Source organism: Dermacentor silvarum, chromosome 1, assembly GCF_013339745.2.
Source record: "Dermacentor silvarum isolate Dsil-2018 chromosome 1, BIME_Dsil_1.4, whole genome shotgun sequence".
In the NCBI taxonomy this organism is placed as follows: Eukaryota; Metazoa; Arthropoda; class Arachnida; order Ixodida; family Ixodidae; genus Dermacentor; species Dermacentor silvarum.
In genome coordinates this window covers 116,583,666-116,608,461 of record NC_051154.1, presented here as the reverse complement: position 1 = coordinate 116,608,461, position 24,796 = coordinate 116,583,666, and the positions used below count along the sequence as shown (strand labels likewise).

The window sequence follows — 24,796 nt, the reverse complement described above, 5'->3', positions numbered from 1 at the left end:
TTTTGAGATAATTGGCCTTGAAGCGATACCGGCACCATTTAAGAATTCAGCTGAAAATACTTTCAGATTTTTTTTTTCTATACAGGAGAGGTACGGATCACGTATATGTGTAAAGGGGGTGGGGCCAGACTCCATCTAAGTTTTGGAAAGGGTAATTTTCCAGGTAAATAAATCCCGCACGCGTAAATGACACAGTCAGCATTCTTCTGGAAAGACTGGGGATTCCAAATCTCTGACGAACAAAAGAATCGATTTTTTGCGAAATTTTGCCCTACCCTGTTCTCCTAAAGGCACGAAACGGAAAGCACGCTCCGAAAAGTTTGTTTATGCATCCGTCAGCAAAGAAGTATATAAAGGTGGTGAACATAAAGGCAACTTTATGCCACATTTGATCCATAAAAAATATAAATAAAAAAGTTCCCGAGAGACATGGCTCAAACTATGAACAGTATAGCACTGCAACATTTCTACAGGATGCATGTGTCGAGGCCTCTCTTTAACTATCATACGGGTTCCCACTGCTACGATCTTCCCATGGAGCTCTTCCAGACCGTGTGCAGAGTTAAGGTTCTGTAAGAAGAATTAAACGGCTATTAGTTTGATGAGTTCTCTCGCCCCTGCTTAACAGGGGCGCGGTCAAGACCTTTGGGAGGAGTAATGAAATAATTAGGTGAACTGTCGCCCATACCTGCCGTTCCCCGGCCTAGGGAACTAGGGAAAGGAGAGGCTATTTAAGCGCAGGTTTTATTCCCTGCTGATCAGTCTAGAAGCTGAGCTTGTATCTGCTGAGAAGCAGTCGAGGGGCTAGTGTCCTCCAGTATCGCCTGGGCCGCCTAGCCAAGTCGGCACTCCGAGTAACTACTTGACGTACGAGACGACAAACCAACGTCTGCAACGAAGCTCACGGTCGTTCGCCTCAAGTTAGCTCAACCTGCTTGAGTGAAGTCGTCAGATCTAGACTCCTGGGAAACCCGGCCCAGCAATCGCATCCACCTCAACAAGATCGGCTCGCCGGAATTCTTCGGGAAAGCTCTGCGCGTCGACTTCACAGTTTATGGACTTGCTGCTGCTGCCCGGCCACGCGTATGACATCGTTCGTTTTCTTTTGAACTTTGTTTTAATGAAGTGTGTTCTTGTATATTTCATCCGCACCCTATTTCATTCTTATATCTACTGTTAATCTACTGTTAATTGAGCTTTATTAAGTTCACGTGTGTTAGTTTGTCTTGTGTCATTTTTTTATTTTATTAATTTGTGTATTATGTTCAGTCAAAAAAATATCTTGTTTTTTTTGTTTACTCCCGACTCCGAGTCTTTCACTGGGTTCGCTTGAGTACGGAACGACCAACTGGCTTGTATACCCCGTCGATGACTTCGCGCCGACGGCGAACGGGTGACAAGCCGTGACATGCAGTATGCCTAGGTCTACCACATTGCATGTGAACTAAAGACACAATTGCGGAAGCAAGGCGTCTATCCTATCGATGTATACCGCTCACGTGAACCTCTTTGTGTTTATAATTGCTTGATCAGCCGTCGCGAATATCACCATTTGACGACTATCCATGATATGCGCCCAGACTGTGTTCTTTAACGAGCTGTCGTTCGTAACGCACAATTACTTTCTATAAGTTTTTCCGCAGCTAAATTTTCAAGTACACCAGCGTAGGTGTTCTCAAGACCACTGACGCGTGTTTTCATTCTAGGTTCCAGCCCTAAATCACGAATACCATCATGTGGTCTGAAGCAACTAGCGCTTGACATAAACAACATTGACATAAACAAATCTTCATTTTTAGAGCACACTTGCACTTTAGACAACTTGTTCCACTCTTTAATGGTTCTAACAAAAAGGATTTTGCGAATAGTCCGTGCTGGTACGCAATTTTCTTATTTTGAAAGCATGGCCAGTTCTATATGAACGGTAATGAGGTTCTTTAAATTATTTTCTTTGTTAATTCTTGTTTTATCTTTAAATATCTCAAAAAAGAACTTCAACCGAACTTCAACCGGCGCGAGGAAAGCAGTTCCCACTCAAGTTCATTTTTCATTTGAGTGCTGCCCTCTTGTCTCTCCCCTCTAATCTAATGGATTGGCGTCCTCAGCTTCCCCTTCAGCTAATTTCATTGCCACAGCCTTGTGGATTCGTCGACACTTTAAACTCGACGGCACGAAAACGGCGACGGCTGCAAATATTGCTGCCATTCGTGAAGCAGTTCGTTACACCTACCAGGAATCGCTTCAAACGTGGACTGCCTTTTGTGGCGCTAAACCAGCACTACAGATTATTTACTCTGTGCTTAAACGAGGACTTTATAGCTTACTTGTTCACGATGTGGCCGAACTTTACGAGTCCGCCTTGCGAAATGTGCACCGCACAATATTTCAATTGGTTCCTGGGTACTGCGACGTTGATGGAAATTACCTCACCGAAGCAGACATGAAGTTGGCTCTCAGGAATTCACATTGCACTTCCGTCCCATTTAAAGACAGATACCAATGCTATACTATTCGACATCATGGGCACCGCTAATGCAAGTTACTAGTCTCAGCCATAACACTGACCTCGCCGCCTTCACCCACTTCATCCCGAGCTTAGATTCAGGATACCGCGTAACATCCAAAGAAGCTAAGCAAGCCTCCTACACAGATTGAGACTTGGTGTGGCCTTTACACGACCCTATCGCTATCTTATTGGCCGTACGTACAGCCCAGACTGTGAGAACTGCGCCGTGCCGGAAACTATAGACAATGTGCTTCGTGTGTGCCCACTATGCTTGCGAGAAAGACAATCAACGGAGAGGTCTTCGGCAGGAATCAACAACCGGCCACTTCATGAAAACCTTCTTTTAGGTCCATGGATAAAATAGTCCGCAGTAGAAACCACGAAGGTCGTTGTATGATTTTTGACAGATAGTGAACTGGATATACGACCATAATAAGTCTTTCCGGTAATTTTTTTCTTTTATTTTTAGTCATGCCTTTTCTCTTCTTCATCATCATATCCACTTTCTCCGCATCCTTTTGTTCTCCTTCCCAATTCTGAGTAGCAGGTTAGAACAGTAGTTCTCCCATAATAAATCTCTCTCGTTTTCGCAAAAATATAGCCTCTGTAGAAGGTAACGACAGAGCAGATAGCTATAACATAAGACGGCTTCGCCTGATGCTGCTACTGCAAGAACTACTCAAACGTATTGAAATAATTTCACAAGTTTTTTGTTTTGTTTCTGCTTATTAGGCTACAAAACTGTCGCATGCAATATGAATCAAATTGGCTCTTTTTGACTTTGCGTTTGATTTTTACTTGAACGTTACTTTTGTTTAGTTTTAATAAATACGGAAATTATTAGGTCTGCGTCTCATTCTCTGACTGCTCTAGTTTTGCACCATTTTGCTAATCGTAATATTTTTTAGGTAGATCAGATTAGCAATAGCATTCTTAGCGTTGCTTCGGAAAGCTGATAATTACCTACGTTTAGTATCAAACTAAAGTGTTCTTACACTTCTCTTACTTAGTTGCAGGCTTTTGTGTACACGAACGTCAGCTCTCGTATTGATGGAGAAATGGCTTTCGCTATTTTATGGTCGCCCGGTTTACGACAACTTAAGACGAAGGAAAATGTTTTCGGAAAGGCATGTCCCATGCATGTACGAGGTGTGTTATAATGCCAGATAATCTCCATTCCAAGAAGTCTTCAAGCACTGGCAACGCATGCAGCATGCATGTTTATTGGGCTTTCTGCAAACTACGTAAGGTCTTCTTTTTTCTTTTTTTTTGTCGTGCCTTTTAAGTATCTTCAAAAATTTCCGGGAACCAGAATATTGCGCGTCGGTTACTTCTTTCCGATAACAGAATAATAAATAAGAAGAAACGCATTACGTAAATACATTTAAGGCCTGTTACAGTAGCGCATATCCCATCTGGGAGATTGCCAAAGAATAGGCGCGTACCCAGTGGCACAGACAGAAGATTCCCATAGGCCAAACATAAGAAATTGAAGAAATTTCAAGCAGCCGTTGAATATCATGCGCTATTTCATTACGATGTATCTGCGTTTAAGAAATACATACGAGCGTAAATACAGATTTTATGTCGTGATTCATTGTTTAATTACGCAGAACACAGGCGTGTCCACTGGCGCTGCTTCGTTGGTCAAAGTTCAGGGTAATGTAAGTAGCCTATTGGACCTGAAACTTACGTATTTACGCTGCTTATCTCCTGCGGGATTGACTACCGTACAGGGTAAAATATACGAAACCATAACCACAAAGGGCAAGTTCAGCAAGCCTGGCGGCTTTAATTCTTGCCATTTTCTCTATACGTCCGGCACGATATTGTCCTTCGCGACATCTGCCATCCACAATATCTCTTTTCCATGTCGCAAAATTCCGCGAATTCCTGATAGAACCACGTTCAGTTTTCTTGGCGGCTGACACGTATATTGTTAAACGCGTATATTTTCTCTCTTTCTTTTGTCCGTGATTTTTCTTTTTCGAGGACAGCGTTAGATGAGTGACACGCGATTGTACGAAGAACACGAAGAGGCTTATGAATGCCACTCCGCCGCTGCCATTTCAAGCGTGAATGTCTCGTTCGGAAGTGACACAGCAATCACCCTGCTGGTCCCGCGAAGCTTTAAAGGCTCTCGATGTGACAAAATACATTTTCCACCATCAAGGGAGCAAAAGACAAAACAGAGAAAGAATTGACGATGATGAGTTAGAATATAAAGAAGGAAGCAAAAGAGAAAGAGAGAAACGATATGCGAAAAGGGAGGCCTGGTTCAATTCAGCATACATACAAGATTTGTGATGTTGTTTCGCCTTTCGGCGTTTTGTGCTTTCCAAAGAACCGAACAGACTCACCCCACCACACCAAGAAAGTACTGCACTTGAGTCGGGCACAAAGGAAAAATGGGAAACAGAAGAGAGAAACTGGAGGAAATGCTTCTCCCACGCCTCAGAGTCTCAAACATTTTCGTCGTCGTTCCCGAGCGAAAACCACTTGCAGGGAAATTGTTCCGGTGCCACTGGACGTGCTGTTAGCTGATAGTCCTACATTTCTCCGAACAAAGAAAAACAGCAAGAACAAAGGAAGGGTTCGAAATGCCTGTGTGAGGTGCGCTGAGCGTTCGCCTATGGCCGTGCCAATTTTTAATATCGCCGCCACAAACATGACGTTTCTTTCGTAGTCGATTTTCTCGCGTCATTCCTGGCATAAATCAACCTTCATAACTTTGAAATGCTCGATTCGGCTCTGGCAACTCCCTCGCACCTGGCTGAAAGAAGTGTTCGCGTATATATGGACCCGCTGGTCTGGGTTGCAGTCTTTGCTGCCGTTCTAGCGTCTTGCGCGTTTCTTGCTTTTCTTGCTTGGGTCTCGCTGTGATTTCTTTTTCATCTTCTATGTGCGGTTGAGAACAGTAGCGCCAGAATCCATAGATGTATTTCCGGGTTACAGCCTACCGGTTGTTGTATTTTGTTCTTGTATTGTTTTTTTTTCTTTGCATGCCAGAATGGGTGCACATGGAGCGCTTTTTTGTTGGAGAGAACACACTACGCACGCTATAATAAACTTTTATTGGCAATATTGCAACTATGTGATCATAGCATTCTGGGATCTCCTCATAAGCTTCCGGAGAACTAATAAGTGTTTCTATTGCTTCCAGGATGCCCTAGCTACGTTTTACTCTAGTGAAATTTGAACTTGTTTGCGGCATTATAAAGATATCGTTCCCCTTACTCATCACGCTTGAAGTCGCCCCTCCCCCCGCGCCTTTCCCTTTCCTGATCACCAATAAATGAACAAAGCACTGATTTCCCTGAGCCGAAAGGAAGAAAAGCGCACAAGTAGGCAACGACATCGATACTGCAACCACGCCATATTTCCTTCCCTTCCATTTCTTTTTCGCTTTCTTTTGTTTTACACATTTATTTATTCATCAATTTTATTTATTTTTTCCCGTCATTCTTTCTTTCTTCCCCAATTTTTACCTAAATTTTCTTTTTATCTTTCTTCTGCTGACTTTCTCGTCCGCCTTCTTTCTCCTATTTTAAACTTCTTTTACCTTTGTTTTTTATGATTTACTTTTCTTTGTATTTCATCATTTCATTCTTCATATTTATTTTTCGTTTACCTCCCATTTCGGGCCTTGTGTCATTCTTTTATTTTCATTCCTTTTGTTTTTGCTTCGTTCTATTCCTTCCTGCAGCCGTTCTACGCCTCACCAATCTTTTCTTCCTTCTTTCTGCTATCTATTACTTCAATTCCACTTTGTCTCTACAAAGAAAGATTGAAAGTAAGTTTAGTCAGAGCATAACGGGTCATATCAATGCTATAGTGTCAAGGTCATATGTGTAGGACCAGATCACTTTTCATGACGTTATTCGTAGCGCATATACCTTAGAGCATGAGTTAGGAAAGCACTGGAAGGGGGGGGGGGGCATATTACGATGAGGGCAAATCTTTACATTGATGGCATCGGAAAAAAAAGTAGACGATAACAACAGCTAGTGGTGTTTTGAAACTGCGGAATAGAAATCTCGTGACTACAGGGATTATTTCGATTCCTTTAACACACTCACTGCGTATAGTAATTGTGAGCGTCCAGCTCCTCGATACGCAGAGGACGGACAAGGACAGCGCTCTTCAGTGTCCTCATCTTGGCTCGTCTTCTTTATCCTTCTCTTTGTACTTGCCTCTATTTTCGCCCCTTTTCTATAATCGGAGATAATTTTCCTTGGCAATGGAAGCTACAACACCGGAACGCATCCTCTTCGTACGCACCGTGAAATAGTTCCTCAGTCTCAACCATACTTTTAATATTTCCTTATCCTAATGCATTGCTCCTAGTGAACTTCATGATTGTGAAACCACACCCATGAATGCTCATAAATAAAACTAAAATTTTTATATTGCCCGCGCAAAAAAATTCGTTTCTGTTTTTCTTTTTTTGCCCGCTCCAGTGTCTGAAAAATTCGATTGCCCTCCGGACCAAACATGGCGTCCACCATGTGCGCCGGCACGTGTGTTGTCGATGTCTCACAATTTCGTTCACTGATGAGCATTTACATATATTTCGAGAAACAATGGTTGTTAAAGCAGACGAAGCAGCTTGTGTGCAATGTGTACGCTGGAGTACGCCGCCAGACAGTGCTGCTTATCCACAGTTGCTGCATACCGCGCAGTCAGCGAGCTCACCGGCGTGAGTGAACAGGACTGTCGCCGGGATGAAGGCTAAAGCTCTGCACTGGACATCGGACATCCCCAAAGCGCATAACTGAATTTCACGGGTGAAGATTACCGCCGGAAGACTGGAAGAGTGAAGTTGCAGATCTACGACACGCTCACAACAGCTGCTCTGTGAGGTCAAGTGGATGACTACTTTATGTGCAAAGGCAGAAAAAATTTGTAGCAATGTCGGCAGCTACCCTGACATTGGAAACGTGGACTGTCATTATCGGCATTATTCTTATAATTCTGAAGGACATTGAGCTCGCACTTCAGAAAAGAAAGCGCAATTTCACCCGGCTCGAAAGAGACGATATGCTCACATGGCGCCGGAAGTACCTCCGAATCATGCGAGAAATGAGGAGGCTGCAAGTACATTGTTATTTTTCAAAGATGTGGTTATTCTGAGCAGCTGTTCCATGTGTCATATGCACGGAAAAATTCGCAGTTTCGCCCGAAAGGCGAAGCATCGATTGCAATAGCAAATCAGTAGGCAGCTATACGAAGTAAGGATACTAGTTTTATCTGCCGTACAATTTTGTAAACATTCTCTTCCTAACTAAATTAACAAGCATAATGTAACGCGCACAGAAGCAAACATGAACACATCCCACTCGATTACCGCGCACACTCGCTGCCAAAACGATGGAGTGAACAAGCGCGGCTGCAGCAGCGAGCGAATTGACCTTCGTGCTGCCTCTCGCTTCAACGCGAACTAAGCGGCGAGAACACAGCACACACGAAGTTATCAGCACTCGACGCACTCTGTCCCCATCGCAAATCGCTTTCAAAGCGGCCTCTCCGTACGCAGCGACCGCTAAAGTAGCACGCCCCCCTCCCTCCCCTCCCCCCGATGCCTTGCGCGCGAAGGAAGACGGCGCGCTTCCTCCCCGCTTTCCTCTCTTGCGTGCGCGAGATTGAGCCACGATCTTCTGCTCACCCTCGTAAGCTTTCACTCGCGCATACAGCATACGGCGCGTGGCGTCGATATTATCGCCCTAGGACTTCATACGAAACATCACGGCGACACCAACGCTGATGCCATCGCTGACGGCAGAAATGCGCCTGGAGTGTCCATATAATTGCTATCGCAGTAATAATACACGCCGTGTACCGTGTGTCCCAGCTAACGGTAGCCAAGCTGTTACAAGAAAAAAAAAGTAAGTCGCAGTAAACCCCCCTCCCTTGCTCGCCTAAGATTGAGCCACCACCGTCGGCTCACCCTCACAAGCTTTCCCTAGCACATACAGCATACGGCGCGCGGCGACAATGGACTTTATACGGAACATCACGGTGACGCCGACGGCAGAAATGTGCCTGGAGAAGAAGTAGTTTATTGATTGGAAAATGTAGAGAGGTCAGCCGGAATATGGAGCATCTGGCCTGCTACTCTATACGTAAGGGAAGGGGAAGAGGGTCTCAATGGGGGATGATAATGGGAGGAACTAGGTGAAAGGACACATTGCAGAAATGTTATCACAAGCGTGAGTCCAGGCCCGTGTCGCCTAAGAAACCTGAAAAAGCACGCATTGCCTCTATTGTCTGCCAACTCTGTGGCCCTGCGCCTAGCAAGAGGTCCTCCGACAGTGGTCTATTATATAAATGCCTCAAGGTGGCTGCCAGTGTGAGTCTCTCGCGCGCATACTCAGGGCACACCACGAGCACATGGTCTATAGTCTCTATAACACCACACACTGAACATTCCAGGGAGTCTATCCGCCCAATGATGTGCAAATATTTGCGCGTGAAAGCGACGCCTAATCGCAGTCTGTGTATCAGGCATGTATGAGGGCGTGGAATTCCACGCAGAACAGGAAATTGCATATCGGGATCCAGCCTTTTAAGGCGAACGTGACGAGCGTCTGGCTGGGCCCAGTATGTTTTCGTCGCACTCCTAATTAATTTCGACAGGAGGCATGTGATGTCCGGTCTAGAGAACGGCACTACAGTTCGTAGGCAATTGCTGAGGGCGCGCTTTGCTTCAGCATCGGCCATCTCATTACCATTGAGCCCACAGTGTCCCGGGATCCATTGGAACATTATGCGGTGGTGTTTTTCTTGAGCGCATGAAAGTAGCTCGGTGATCTGCAGTGCCAGAACCTGATATGCGGTGTGGCGCAGGAAGCATCTCAAAATTTGCAGCGCGGGTTTTGAGTTCGTGAAAATGCACCACTCTTGAGGCCTTTCCCCGCAGATGTGGCGAATCGCTTCCCGTATAGCCACAAACACTGCAGCGGTTGATGTTGAATTATGATCTAGAATGAAACCTCGAGTCATCTGCTGGGCTGGCATCACCACACCTGCTATCGATGCCGTTGGTGACGTGAACCCGTCTGTGTAAACATGAACATAGGTCTGGTATTCTGACCAGATGTATGCCAAAGAAAGTTGTTGTAGTCCACTAACGGGAACCAATGATTTCTTTAGTATGCCGGGGACGTTCACGCATACCGAAGGTTGAATCATCACCCACGGTGGTTTGACGGGGTCATATGGAAGGGCATAGCCTGATGTTATGTGGGGTAGATGGCTGCGGAGGGCACTTGTGAAGCTGCTGTCCGGCCGCTCATGTAGAACCGACGTCAATGGATGGCAATGGTGTCGTGTAAGTAAGCGCAGATATACTCGAAGTGGTTCGTGGGACAGGTATACCGATAATGGGCATACGCGGGCTTCCTCAGTTGTGCCTTTGTTGGAGGCACGCCGTGGCAAGCCGAGGCATATTTTGAGTGCCTGCGCTTGAACGCTCTCTAATGTCCGTAAGCAGGAAATACTCAAGTTTGAGAGTATCGGGAGGCTGTATCGAATGTAGCCTACAAATAGAGACTGATAAAGTCGTTCTAGGAAGCCTTCCATGGGGCCCCATTTCATGCCTGCTACGAAGCGAAGAACATGGCAAAACAGATTAAGTTTTTGCTTCAACATATTCACATGCCTCGACCACGACAAACCGCGGTCAATGATAATGATCAAGAATCTGTGGTGGCAGACATAAGGTATTATAAGGTTGTTAATGGAGATCGGATAGCGGCAGACGGATTTTCGCGTGAATGCCACCACAGCACATTTCTGAGCAGCTAAGAGCAAACTCTGACGCAGTATGTATCGTGAAGTAGATGACACAGTACGTTGTAATCTCGCACGTAGTTGTGGGCGTGTTGTACCAGAAGCCCAGATGCAGATGTTGCATATGCACTGATGTGGATGTGAGCTGGAAGTTCGCTCACCAGGCCAATCAGTGCCACATTAAATAATGTTGGGCTGAGAACTCTTCCCTGAGGAACTCCACGGCATACCTGATGACGATTAGTCTCTCCGTCAGGCGTGGACATGTAAACGAAACGGCCGCTGTGATAGCTCACAATCCACAGATAGAGCCGGCCGCCAATGCTCAAGTCATTTAGGGCATCGAGAATGGCTTCATGAAGGATGTTGTCGTAGGCCCCTTTGATGTCTAAGAAAACAGCGGCGACAAGTCGGCGTCGACGTTTTTCATGTTCCACTGCCGTAACGAGGTCAATGACGCTGTCAATCGATGAACGACCTCGCCGAAAGCCGCTCATCATGCTCGGATAAAGATCATTTCTCTAGAGAAACCATTCAAGCCTCGCCAGGACCATTCGTTCCATAACTTTTCCAAACCAGCTGGCTAATGCAACTGACCGGTATGAGGTAAGCTCATAAGGAGTCTTTCCAGGCTTCAAGAGAGCAACCAGGCGGCTGATCTTCCACTGCTCCGGAACAATACCGGAGACCCATGTGTCATTGTAATAATTGAGCAGCGCAGTGCGACCAGCCCTGCCAAGGTGAAAGAGAGACGAATACGAAATCCCGTCAGGGCCAGGGGCAGATGAATGGCGACACGACGAAAGAGCAGCCTCTAATTCAGGCATCGTAAAGAGCAAGTCGTAGTGGTCACTTGGGGAAGGTGGTGCAAAAACCTCGAATTGAATTGAGGCTGGCCGAGTTGTGCCCACAATCATTTTGCAGAAGTCGTCCGCTACCTCTACATCAGTGCGACGTTGGTAAAGGGCCAGGGCACTGAAAGGGTACCTTTCTTGTGGGGGAGAACGCAGGCTCCTGACTGCAGGTCAAATACGTGACAGCGGCTTGCGAGGATCCAGTGATGAACAGAACTTTCTCCAGCGCTCCCTTCCTAATTTCTCGAGATGGCGCTTTATTTGTCGTTGACATCGGCGACAAAGGGCGAGATCATACGTAGATTTCGTCCTTCTGTATTTCCTTTCAGCGCGCCAGTCGGACTGCGCGTAACCTCTCGAATTACACGTCGATAGGAGACCCCGGCGAAGGTGCACATATGTTCCGCGTGGCCTCACCAAGGGCGGACGTGATCAAGCCTTCTATTTGGGTTGGTGACTCGAGCATCCGCACAGGAATTCTCCACGAATATCTTAAAGGTGGGCCAATCTATGCACCGCCCACGACACGAAGTGGTAGGTGCGAACCACTTCATGCAGATATACGTTGGTATGTGATCACTGCCACGTGTTTCCACACCACTAAACCAGCTAATAGAGGACTGTAGTCGTGAGGAAGCAAACGTCAGGTCTAAGCAGTTACTATAGGACGTGCCACGCAGAAACGTAGGAGAGCCATCGTAATATATGCAGGACAGTAAATGCACGTTCGATTTGCCAACACTTCGTGAACTATAGTCAGTTTCAGCGGTGAAAGCATGGTACCCTCTGCCCGGTGCCGGTTCGTTTCAAAAAGTGCAGGCTAAAGTCCAGGCCCAGTTTTTATACTATCTGCCCCGCAGGGATTCTCAGCAGAGCGACGAAACAGCAGTTGATTTCTTTGGCCCCATGGCAGCACATTGCGTTACAAGAAATATTACCGTGCGGCTGAATGGCGTTCTGTAAGAGATTGCGCCATTAATAGGCAACGACTGCACCAATGTACACGAGAGAAGTTATTATTCGTACGTGACCCTCGAACGTGTATCGAGACAAGGGGGAAAGCCGCTTGAACTCAGATTTAAAGTTGTTTCTTAGCACCGTTCTACAATATCGAGATATCCCGTTTTTTTTTCTCTCTCACCAGCTTACGCACCAGCAGTGCAACTAGATCGTTAAATTACTCATTTATGCTGTCGGAGTGCTCGCAAAGAGCCACTGTGCATCATGTTTGTCACGGCACTATAGCCGCGAATATGACAAAAATGCGCATTCGCAGTACAATCATAGCACACTCTGGACAACGCCAGTAACAAGAAGAACGAGATGCGAATGTATAAACAGAAGGCCTGCACCATATCGGCACGTTTGCATTCGTTTCCGGAGTGTGTCGCATTGCGGCTGTACTTCTTAGATGGCGCTGCACGAGCTTGAAAGTGCGTGGTGAACTAATGAAAAAAGTGCAGGCAAATCGATCGGACCGCAAATGAACTGAGCGAAGTTACGGCGAAAAACAAACCGCGGCACGCCGGTACTAAACCAGCGTACACACGTTGCCCTTATCAGCGAGTTTGCCACTCGGAACCGCTCGGCCACACGCGTGAATGAACACCCCTCCTCTCCAGCATTTAAGCTCACGTTTTGTTCAGTCGTTTCGAAATACACCGTTTCGAGGTTCTAAAATGAGCTCGAACCGCAATATCTGAACTTTTTTCACATCTCTGCAGCATACCAATCGATGCCATACTTCAAGAATTGTTTTTTTCTTTGCGAAAAAATTCCTAACCTTTGGGCAGTTTTTACACGACCTTACATAAAATTTCGAATGCATACTGTACAGGTATTCTGCCGCAGAAAACAGTACCTATCGAGTAGTATGCGGGGATAAGCGCATGGAATCCTCCGGTCATTTTACAATGATGGCCTCAATGATCAGTTATTCGCGAACAACAACGCCTTTCCATAGAAACAGCGCCTGTTTCCAGTTCATGGCCCTTAAGGGGGCTTCCCTGGAATGGGCAAGTCAATAAGCGATTGGCGTTGCTCTCGTTGGGTCTCTTTACTTCAGCCCAACGTGAGGGCAAAAGTGCACAAACGATGTAGAGAGCGAGGAAAGGTGGAAAGCGTACTGAAATCATTCTTTAATTCAAATGAGACTATACCTTACTGACTACTCCATAAAGGGGTAACAGACGACTTAAATCGCGAGAGAAGCCACTGTCGATTTCATTTGTCCTCCACAGGTGTAAAGGCAACACGACAGCCACGACACCACCCACGACACTCCCGACACCACCTCCGACACCCGCAACACAAACTAGCTCTTGCAGACGCACGCGCTGTCGCGCGAGAACTTTCTGGTGTCGCAGTGACGAGTCTCTCCACTACCTTCGCTGACGGTTGCAGGGCGCGTACATCCACGCAGTACGCTGCGCGCCTATGGTCGAGATATGCCTTTCGCCTTGCCGGCTCACCACACTTTTGCAACACTTCTTCTACCCACATCTTCGGCATCCGCACACTCCCGACCTTCGATGTTGACTCAAGATATGTATGGACGCTGCGCATATATAGGCAGTAATTCCCAAACAAATTTTTTTTGCGGGCTACTGTAGCTGTACTTGCCACCACCAGACAGATGACACCCATGGACTGTTTGATGCCGCACAAGTGAGCGGCTTGTTCTGCAGAACCACCTTCCAACATTTGTGAAAACACCTCTTTCTTGTCCCAAACTCTTTAAAAAAATAGGTTTTTTGTTTACAAGTGCTCATCGTGGTCAAATCGAGGTTGTGTTTCTTCTCAAGATCATTCTTTCTTATAATAATTCAAAAGGTCCACTACTAGTCAATATGCAATTTACGCTAGTGCTCAGGTTGGTTGCGTGGGCAGCTATACCACAAATAACCAAAAATAACAAATGGAAGTGACTTTCCACGAAGCCTGTTCCCATATATAGTCTCGAATTCAATGTCGTCTGCAGTAGTACGTGCAGATGGGACCGCTATTACATTTCATTCATGTAAGTACTGCAGCGTACCGTAACTAAGCAGAAATTGAGCACTTTCGCGGAACGTACAGACCGTAAGCTTCTGGCGCTGATAGTATACAGTACTTGAAGAATTTATAATCTACTATCGGAGTCAAAAGATTGCGGGGCGAAGAATCTGCAAGCACCTGAATATTTGAGCAGTTAGCCGATGAAGTATGACATTCAGGGCTATAACTTTTCGGTATCCTCACGCTGTTCGTAAGGAAAGGCGCCATCTAATCGTAATGTCAGACATATGATTGGAGAAGGTGATCGTCCAATAGTAAGTAGCACTTAGGAATCAAGAACCTATGTGAATTCGTCCCTAGGTTTTCAGCCTGTAATATTATGTACTGTAATATATTACCGATGACATAATACACGTATTGTGGGAGCGTATTATAACATGTTGTAATTCGCTTACCGAGGTGCTTTCATCGTCTTCCGTATTGGTACAGCCGACGCGGTAATATGGGACAGAATGTAATACGGGGACAGATGAGCGCAGGTAACTCGTAACGACACATTATGTACTAGAAATAAACAGTAAAATGTCACAGTTTCACCCGAAAGGCAAAGCATCAATTGCGATAGCAAATTTACTAGTAGAGAGCTATACGGAGTAAGGATAGTAGTTGGATCGGCTGCATAAACTTGGACACATTCGCTTACTGACTGAAATAACAAGCATGGTGTCAGCTCGCACAAGCAAACATGAATAGATCACACTCGATGACGGCAGAGAACCAGTGTCAAAACTGCTGGCGTGAGCAAGCGCGGCTGCAGCAGCGACCGAAGGTTCGTGCAGTCTATCGCTTCAACGGAAACTGAGCACCGAAAGCAGAGCGCATACTATGGTAAGAGCCGTGTGGAGATCGCTTTCAAGATACGGTGCGGGCGACAGCCCTCAGCCGCGCAAAGTACAAGTACGCAGTTGCTGGCCGAGTAGAAGCCGCGCCCCCTCCCTCCCGCGCTGCCTTCGTGCTTTCCTCCTTTCGCGTGGAAGATTGAGTCGCCAGTTCCCCTTGCGCCCGTTCGTAAGATACGCATTTGGTGCCGCAGGTAAACGTCGCCTCCCCTCTCTCCCTCCCTCCCATCCTCCCACGGCCTTTCGCACGACGGAAGACTTTGCATTTGCTCACCGCCGTGCGCTCGCTCGCCGTGTAAGCGCGCATTACGGCCTCGTGCGCTGTCACTCTCACATACGGTGCGCGACGACGGTTTTATCGTCGTTGGACGTTATACGGAACCTCACGGCGACGACGAAAGCTACAGCGACGGCAGAAATGCGCTTGGAGTGTCCATATAGTTGCTATCTCAATAATAGGGTCGATAGCTGAATTGATGGTACGGATGCATTGGCACAAACTGGGCGACAAGACGGGAACAAGGTATGGGACACGGGACGCTCGCGTGCTACCTTTTTCACCTTGTGTCTGGTCTTGTCGCACAGTTTGAGCCAATGCATCCGTTCCAGCTCTAGAACCTGTTAATGTTCCTTATGTTTCCATGCTCTCCCGTATTTCTTTTAACAGCGAAGCTGTTTAAGCCGGTGGTTAGTCCGGCGAGTAGGCGCAGGAAACCCTCGCCGAGAGATGACGTCACTCCGCGTCGCCTAGCAACACGTCGCCTAGCAACGCCGAGCCTCGCAACAGCTGTGTAGGTGGAGCTAAGCCGTGACGTCATCGGCCACATTGCATCGTTCCCCCCCCCCCCCCAACTTTGCCAAACCATGACGTCATCAACCGAGCCCCCGCGTAGCCGTGCCGAGCCTTGCCACAGCTGCGGAGGCGGAGCTAAGCCATGACGTCACTGCGCTGATCTTCATAATGGCTTCGCGTCGCCGCAGCGGCGAGCACATCGCCATGAAGATGGGGTCGAAGAAGTGCGTTACTCCCGAGGAAGAGGAAGCGTGGCGCAAAGACCGTCGTGCCGCTGCACGAGATCGGATGAGACGACTTCGGACCAACCCCGAGTATCGCGCCGGTGAAGCGGCGGCGAAACGTCGGTGATTTGCAGAAGATCCGAAGATACGAGCTCGCATTACCGAGCAAAAGCGTGTATGCAGCCAGACGCATCGATAATACTATCCGGGCCTACGACTTAGCCGATGCGAGATAAAGCTAAGTGGAATCGACAGCTTCGCTGTTTGCAGTCTTCGCACCACTAGGGTGAAGCTGCCCCTATTTTTCCTCTAGCTTTCTTTTTAATAATTACTGGCTCATTATATTTCACACAGCCGGCTTCTTGTAGAGGCAACTTCTCCATATGTAACAAAATATTGTATATATCTCCCTAATTTGCTATCTCGTTTCTTACCCATGTGTGTGGTGGCTAAACAACTGCGGTTTGGCCTTCCTGCTTTTGGTCTCCCTTATTTTTTCCCCACTTTCTCTTGTCCTGCACACATACTTGACGTATACACACGTACCTAATATACTAACCATGTGCCTCCTGGGGTTTTTAGTGCTTTGAAAAGTTTGCAGACAGTGCAAACGTACGTGTTCTGTATAATATCCTCTTCCGTCCCTGTTTTCTCTTCTTGCCCCGTTTATATCGTGAAGCAACGCCAACTTGCCCAGCTCCCAACGTCTCTTTGCAGATAGTAATTTGCATAGGAGGAACTCATTTATAGCAGTCTTTGCAAGAGATATTGTATCGTGTGTTTTGACGATCATTGTTTTATCCTACGCAACTTCAATTTCACAGACAGAGAGAAAACAGCAATGAGGCCCGACATTATTATAGAATAAAATAATACTGCACAAAAATTTAAAGTGGAAGCTCTGCAGCGTAAGAAAAAAAATGCAGCGATGGAAATGAAGGTTTGAACAATTTTTGCAGTTCGTCGGTCGGCTCATATAAGAGGTCGTATTTGCACGAACAAGTCAAGGAATGGAGATTTGAAGGAGGATGTAATGTTCTTTTTTCAGTGTTTACATAGAAAAAAAAAGAAAAAGAAAACAACTCTTCAGTAGCATCAATGCTAGGCGCCGTGATTCATTAATGGGAAGAGCAGCGCAAATGATGTATTCAGTCTTAAGATGGTTATTTGAACATAAGATTGCTAGCAATGCAAGTCGGTTTGGAGTGAAAGTAGAGAAAACAACGATTTGCCGTCGGCTGCTTGCTATTATGAACAATACGCAAGTTATTCCCTCTGCCTGTCAGGCGAACACCTCCTCTGCTTTCTTGGCCTCTTAAATGCGCGATAACAAGTGTTTCATGCAACGTGGACTAAATACTAGTTGTGGAGAGGGTCATTTCAGGCTGATGGAAACGCTAACCTGTTTATCACTAATTGGCAACAGCGACATATTAGTAAAATCGCTTTCATGCGGGCAAACAGACAAGCAGCAGCGTTGCGGCCTGTGTCCGGAGCAGTCAAGCAGCTTTAATGTTGTAGCCCTAAGTGGAAACAGGCCAGTACTCAATGCTTCCTTGTAAAAACGAGCAATGAAATGGACCTTACCATCTCATTCGCAACCGCGAAGAAACCCTTGAAGTTGAAAAAGAAACCGTGAAGTTGTCTCCGATGATTTCATCTAGTGTGTCGCAGAGAACACACTGCGAAAACAATTCTTGCTTTTTTATTCTCCCCTACCCAGGTAGGAAACCAGAAGTAAACCAGAAGCCTCTCTTCCGGTTAACCTCCTTTCTTCCCCCCTTCTTTTCTCTCTCTCTCTCTCTCTCTCTCTCTATATATATATATATATATATATATATATATATATATATATAGAACGATAAGAAAGTGAACCGAGGGGCCCGATTTTTATTAATCATTCCATAAGAAGCCAACAGTGACACCAAGGACAACATAGGGGAAATTACTTGTACTTACTGATTGAATTAAAGAAATGATAAATAATGAAAATAAAAATGGATTCTAGTTACAATTCTAGTTGTAAGACATAAATACCCCAGAAAGTGGATGAGAAAATGGTGCCGCGGTAGCTCAATAGTGAGAGCGTCGCACGCCTAATCCGAAGACGTGAGTTCGTTCCCCTCCTGCGCCCAGAAAAATTTAACATTAGGGCGCGTTGTCGAAGGCAGAATTCCATTAATCGGCTCCATGCTTGTAGAGTTCGTATTCACCAGGTACACGCGAGACTAGAAGCGTGGCGAAGACTGGACTAAAAGAGTTGCTGGCGAGCTGATATTCGTTGTGCGTGGTGCAACCGACAGTAACAATTCGAATGCATTGTCTAAGTGGGCGAGGCCAGGGATGATGGCGAGAGGGACGGCTGTCTTTGATTCGCGAAGAAGCGAAGTAAGCTCTTCGACTAGTTCCAGTAGCATGGCTGCATGATATTCATGGTGTTATTTATTCTAATAAGACAGTGTAGATACCCGGTACGCGATGGCAGGGCATTGTAGTTATTCGCGCGAAAACTACAGCGACTCGTTTACGACGCTAATTTACGGCCTTTCACAGAATAACGACGTGGGAGGCGGTCCACAGAACGTCCTTCCTTTCCAGGCCCCGGAAAGAGAACAAGAACGGTTTGCTGTCGAGCCCAAATCCACCATTCTGGTGGCTTCGTCATTCTATCTCTGTCCGCTGCAAAGTGATAATGATTGGTGTGGTGGTAGATAGGGCACAGTATAAGCAATCATGCACGTGTCATCTTTGCAGCGTTCTGTCTGTCCCCGCCACAGCGGGGGCCCGAAGTAACCACAGCTGCGCGAAAGACACGGACATACCGCTGGTTCTCCTGTCTGGCATACCGAAGGGAAGTTGCTCAGTGGGCTGTTTCCCCGGGTTCGCCTGTTGTGCGGCTTTCCGCAATTTCCACCCACATTCACCAATTTCGCATGATTTCCTCGCGCCTTCTCTCTCAATAGGCTCAATACGTCCAAGTAAAATGTATGAGAATGACAGTGCATCCAGAAGGAACAAATTCCCGCAGCATACTTGCATAAACACCGAAGAAAAAAAAAAGAGAGAGAAACCATGACCACCGTTTTCACACAAGCGCACTTGTCGCTTTCTTATTTATTTTTTGAATGATGAAGACGTCTTCAAATGACTCGTAACTCTTTTTGGTAATGGGGTCATACTCATAGCACCACGTGTCGTCACACGTGATCTTCGAAATAAGGTTTGGGTTACTTTGGACGTGATTTTTTAAAATCTTCGCGATCAGACAGGTGTTCTCGGTGAGCAGGCGGGGAATAAATTTGGTGCCAACGGGTCTGTGCCAATTTGGTGCCCAAATGCAACTCTCAAAATCCACTCACAAGAGCTCCAACTCGTGCCAGCAGCTTCTGAAACGTTGTCAATTGTGTAGCGATGATTTTAGGTATCTCTTTTTTTTTCTTTTTCGAACCTTTTCAACAATCTCGTAGGCACCATTCGGTGAAGGTTGGCCGATACGAGGGTGGTCTTTGACGCTCATTTCTCTTCTTGAAACCACCCAAACCACTCAAAAACTCGTTTACGGCTGAGTGACTCCTTCTTCAACGTCACTTCAAGCATTTAAAGTGTTTGTATTGATGTATTTTCATAGATCAATAAAATCACAAGGAGATTCACTGTCTGTTGCGAACAGACGTCACGATTTGGCAATAGTAGCGGGAGGACGACTTCCACCAGAACCACGCAAGACATTCTATCGTGGCATCGGCTTGGCTACTGACTTGTAAAGTGCCCAGGTACACCCACCTAGCGGGAGAACACAGCAACACAATTACAAATAGCTCCATGAAGCCAATCATTTTTCTCTGCTTTTTTTTAGGCGTGGAGGTGTTCCCCTCGTAGTACAGGTGGCGTAGACGCGCAGCAGAGCTCACATTTTTCTGTAAATATGTATTCGCAGTACATTGAAGGCCCGTATATAAAGCATCACCTAAACTCTAATAAAAAATCCCTCCGCTGAGCCCTTCCCCTGTTGCCACCGTAATTAAGTCTGTGGCTGGCCCTGGTACCGTTTGGCCTACAGGTAGGTGCTATAGGAAAATGTCTATACGTCATTATGACCTATAGGCACCTTGCGCTGAAGCTTTGTACAGATTACAGCTGCTCCAGAACACACGGCCTATAGCGATCGATGGAAGAAAAATGGGAGGCAGACGATAAACACTTGCTGTGACATCTCTGATCGCTTAATACCAGGCAAGAGTGCCCGATATCCGAAAATGTCCAAGTGCGTATGTTCAGCGTGGCTCGGTGAGCTTGCGATCGAGATTAGAATAGAAGTGCGAGAACTTGCGAGCTTCAGCTCCGAAAAGCTCGGTGCGTATCGTACAAGTGAATGAAGCGTGGGTTTTTGTGACCTTTAATATCTCATTTTCTTTGCGTCCCTAGCAGCCGGTGTCGGCTGCGCTCAGGTGATAAATGAAAGCGTTCTTGTCCTTTCTGGCCGGTCCAAGGTGCCTATAGAGTGTTGCTAATTCAGCTACTCTATTTGCAGTGTGTTGCAAATGGAAATAATATAAGAGGTGGGGAGGACAGAGTTATAAGCTGTGGTAATGACAGAATGACCCAATGAGAATGACAGTGTTCCAACGTACGCAAGCAAGCGACATTACAGCTATGCGAAAGAGAGTTCCGAAGTACAAATTCTTCCTCTCCAGTTTGGCGTGACCAAACTAGGTGCATTACACGATCAAAAATTTGGAGGACGCTAAAGCTTCGCCTTTAAGAGTGCAACGCGATAGCATTCAAAGATCACTCACTGAGTGACTGTCAGGCTACCCGGCAACTGCAGCTTTCTTTTTTCTGCAGCTTCACCTCGGCGCGCCGCTGCCGAGGAGGCGAGCGCCATCTGTGTGGAATTTTTGCAAGAAACCACGACTGGGGCGCGCCACTGTATGAATGGCAGAAATGCTGTAAAAGGGGTTTGTGTTCGAGTTTCCGCATCACAGAATTACGTTTTCTCGTATATTCAAATCCGTACTTAAAGTACGTAAAGTCGTACCTAATGATTTTTCTGACGTATTTTACTTTGAGAAATTCAATTAGTTCACCAGCGCCTCTGAGCCACGCGGAGGGCCTGCGTGGTCGGTGGGGTTCGGAATTATTTTCTTGGCCGGACAACGCCGCCGACACCGACACCGGATTTTCTGCGACACGGGGCCCTTAACGCTATCGCGCTAATATCCCATGATCCGCGTTTTGTTTATTATACTGTGTTCAAGCGCCGATGCGGCAGCACAGGATAATCTGCACGGAAGTAATGAAAGGCTTGGGACTTGGCATGCAGTAACAACGAACCAGATGCAGTAAGCTGCTCTTCTGCCACCCTTATCGCTTCCGTTCAAACCGAGAAACCTCGCAGTTTTATTGTTATTGTTGTTTCTTTTTGCATAGGCTCTCTTACTTCGCTTTAAAGGCGCTTTAGTTTTGTTTTCTAAAGCGCTAGATACTACTGCGTGCCACACTCTCATAGGAGTAATTTTACTCCCTAAAGAAAAAAAGGAGAAAGAAAAACACTTCAAAATATTCTTATCTCGTTCATTTCGCCTGGAATTACTTGGTGGCGCTACTTTTCTGCGAGGCATGTTTGGCAGTACGCCCGAAGATTACCGCACTTTTACGCTTCCTGAGTGAGCGTTGCGTGTGTGAGTACAGGCTTACGCGTAAAGCTCTTCCTTACGATCAAATACAGGATGCAGATCTTGCTTATGCGAAGTGACGCCTCTTAATGATCAAATATGGCGCCAAAGAAGTGTACAAAGCCTATAGCATTAACAGCGATAGCGGCCACTTCACATAATGCACGCAATTTGGATTCATCGGACGACAACAGTTGCAAATACAGTGTAAAAACGTGAAGCAAACTAGTCAGCGATGCTTTAACACTTGTGCTGCGGTGTTCAATCATGCCATCAAAAGCTGCTCGTGCTTAACGCGTCACTCTCGTATTGATGTCATTCCGGCTTCCCGCAGGATCAGAGGTGACCATTTCTCCTTTGCTGATTCAAATGCTCACGCTATCAGGCAGATGCTACAGCATCACGATTGTCGTGTCGGGTAATTCTCAGTTTTGATTTCCCTTTTTCTTTATTTAGTCCTAAAACGAATATTGCTTTCATTTTTTGCGCCTTTCCTTTTTCTTGCGTTCCACTTGAGACAGGCCGTCTTTGTGTCAGTAAGTGTTTTAACATAAGCTTGAAAACGGGAGAATTTCATAATGAAGTTTTTTATCGCTCATATCCGACAGTTGCAGCACCTTTATGCATGAAATGCACATTTACCGGACACTTATTAGAATATAAAATACACGTATATCACACACTGCTGCATGATCCTATAGACTGTTTTTCCGAGCTGTATTCGTGTGATTTCATTTATTCGCAGGACTCATATGCGAATTCCTTTGCGCATGGACTAAGAATGTAGTGGCTTTGAGACTTGAGTGGTCTCAGCTCCCTAACATTCCAAACCAAGTAGAAGCAGAAGTGATAAACAAGCAAGCCAGCAAACACAAACACAACCAGACAGACAGACAGACAGACAGACAGACAGACAGACAGACAGACAGACAGACAGACAGACGACAGACAGACAGACAGACAGACAGACAGACAGACAGACAGACAGACAGACAGACAGACAGACAGACAGACAGACAGACAGACAGACAGACAGACAGACAGACAGACAGACAGACGACAGACAGACAGACAGACAGACAGACAGACAGACAGACAGACAGACAGACAGACAGACAGACAGACAGACCAGACAGACAGACAGACAGACAGACAGACAGACAGACAGACAGACGACAGACAGACAGACAGACAGACAGACAGACAGACAGACAGACAGACAGACAGACAGACAGACAGACAGACAGACAGACAGACAGACAGACAGACAGACAGACCAGACAGACAGACAGACAGACAGACAGACCGACAGACCGACCGACCGACCGACCGACCGACCGACCGACCGACCGACCGACCGACGACCGACCGACCGACAGACCGACAGACAGACAGACAGACAGACCGCCAGAACAGACAGACAGACCAGACAGACAGACAGACAGACAGACAGACAGACAGACAGACAGACAGACAGACAGACAGACAGACAGACAGACAGACAGACAGACAGACAGACAGACAGACAGACAGACAGACAGACAGACAGAAAACAGACAGACAGACAGACAGACAGACAGACAGACAGACGACAGACAGACAGACAGACAGACAGACAGACAGACAGACAGACAGACAGACAGACAGACAGACAGACAGACAGACAGACAGACAGAGTAAGGTGAAAGACTGGGCGAAAGACTGGGCCAGTTGGTTTTGCATCATGAGGTTATAGCAGCGCGAACTAAAACATACGCACAAACATACGCGCATACGACACGGTGAGACAAGCGCTAACTTCCAACTATCGGCTTTTGTTTATTGGCCATATTTATATATGCAGATATGCGTAGGATGGATAACCGGTGCACCATTAGAGTTACAGAATGGATACCAAGAGAAGGAAAGCGCAGTCGAGGACGGCAGAAAACTAGGTGGGGTGATGAAGTTAGGAAATTTGCAGGCGCAAGTTGGAGTCAGCTAGCGCAAGACAGCGGTAATTGGAGATCAGAGGCCTTCGCCCTGCAGTGGACATAAATATAGGCTGATGACGATATATGCGGAGGTAAAGAAAATTCTGAAAACAAAACAGAAATCAGAACCACGATACCATTTAGGTGGGCATGCCCCTGCTTTCTAAAAGTTCGAGTGTACCCGCGTGGTAACTATAGACATAAGGCCGAATGTGCGCACTATCGCTGAGGATGCGCGCTTGGCGCGGGAAGGCAATTGTGTTAGTATCCCTTCTGTGGCATTGTCAGCAAAAGAATTATTCTTTTCAGAAAGCAGAGGCATGTGCACGTAGAAGGTTTCGTGGTTTTACTTTCTGTTTTGTTTTCCGAATTTTCTTTTCCTCTCTATATATATAAATACGTCCAATAAACAAAAGCTGACAGTTAGCAGTTAGCGCTTGTCCCCGGGTATCTTTTTCTTTGTGTATATGTTTTAGTTTGCGCTGCTGTAACATCTTGAGAATACAGACGAACGAACAAATGAACGAACAAGCAAGCAAGCAAAAAAAGAAACAAAGAAAGAAACAAACCAACGAACAAACAAACAAACAAACAAACAAACAAACAAACAAACAAACAAACAGACGGCTTGGTAGACATTGTCTTCCACTTTGTAGCAACATATACCCTTGATTTCATAACTTTTTTTCATTATGTCCTCAAATGAAAGCCAGAAACCAAATGATGCAACTATCGATGTCATCCAGCGACAGTTACTACTCATTTGGACCATATATGACACACGCCTATTTCGCAACGCGTGTATTGGTGAGAGCATACGGAAATAATAGCGAGTGCTGCCTTTCTGTCAAAGCGTGCATTCACGTTTTATCGCTATTATGTACCGAAATAAGGAATTTCAACGTACCGGGAAAAGCTTGAAGATGGCGAAATGTCTCACAATGAAGCCTTTTCCACGCTCCCAGCCAGGAACAGGAATTGTGACGTTTTGAAAATATTGCGAGAAGATCGTCATGAGTATGATGCTCCTGTTAAAGAAGAAGAAGAAAAACGTCGCAGTTTCGCCCGAAAGGCGGAGCATCGA

General features: G+C 46.2%; 1 protein-coding gene across 1 annotated transcript in view; it reads right to left on the bottom strand.

Annotated features, from left to right (window-relative positions):
* The window catches only part of LOC119435506 (solute carrier family 23 member 1), a 130,900-nt gene that overhangs the window by 31,141 nt on the left and 74,963 nt on the right, over positions 1-24,796 (bottom strand). Inside the window, exon 8 of the mRNA XM_037702348.2 lies at positions 24,620-24,740. Within this exon, the coding sequence (XP_037558276.1) occupies positions 24,620-24,740 (121 nt within the window). The remainder of the gene's footprint in view (positions 1-24,619; positions 24,741-24,796) is intronic.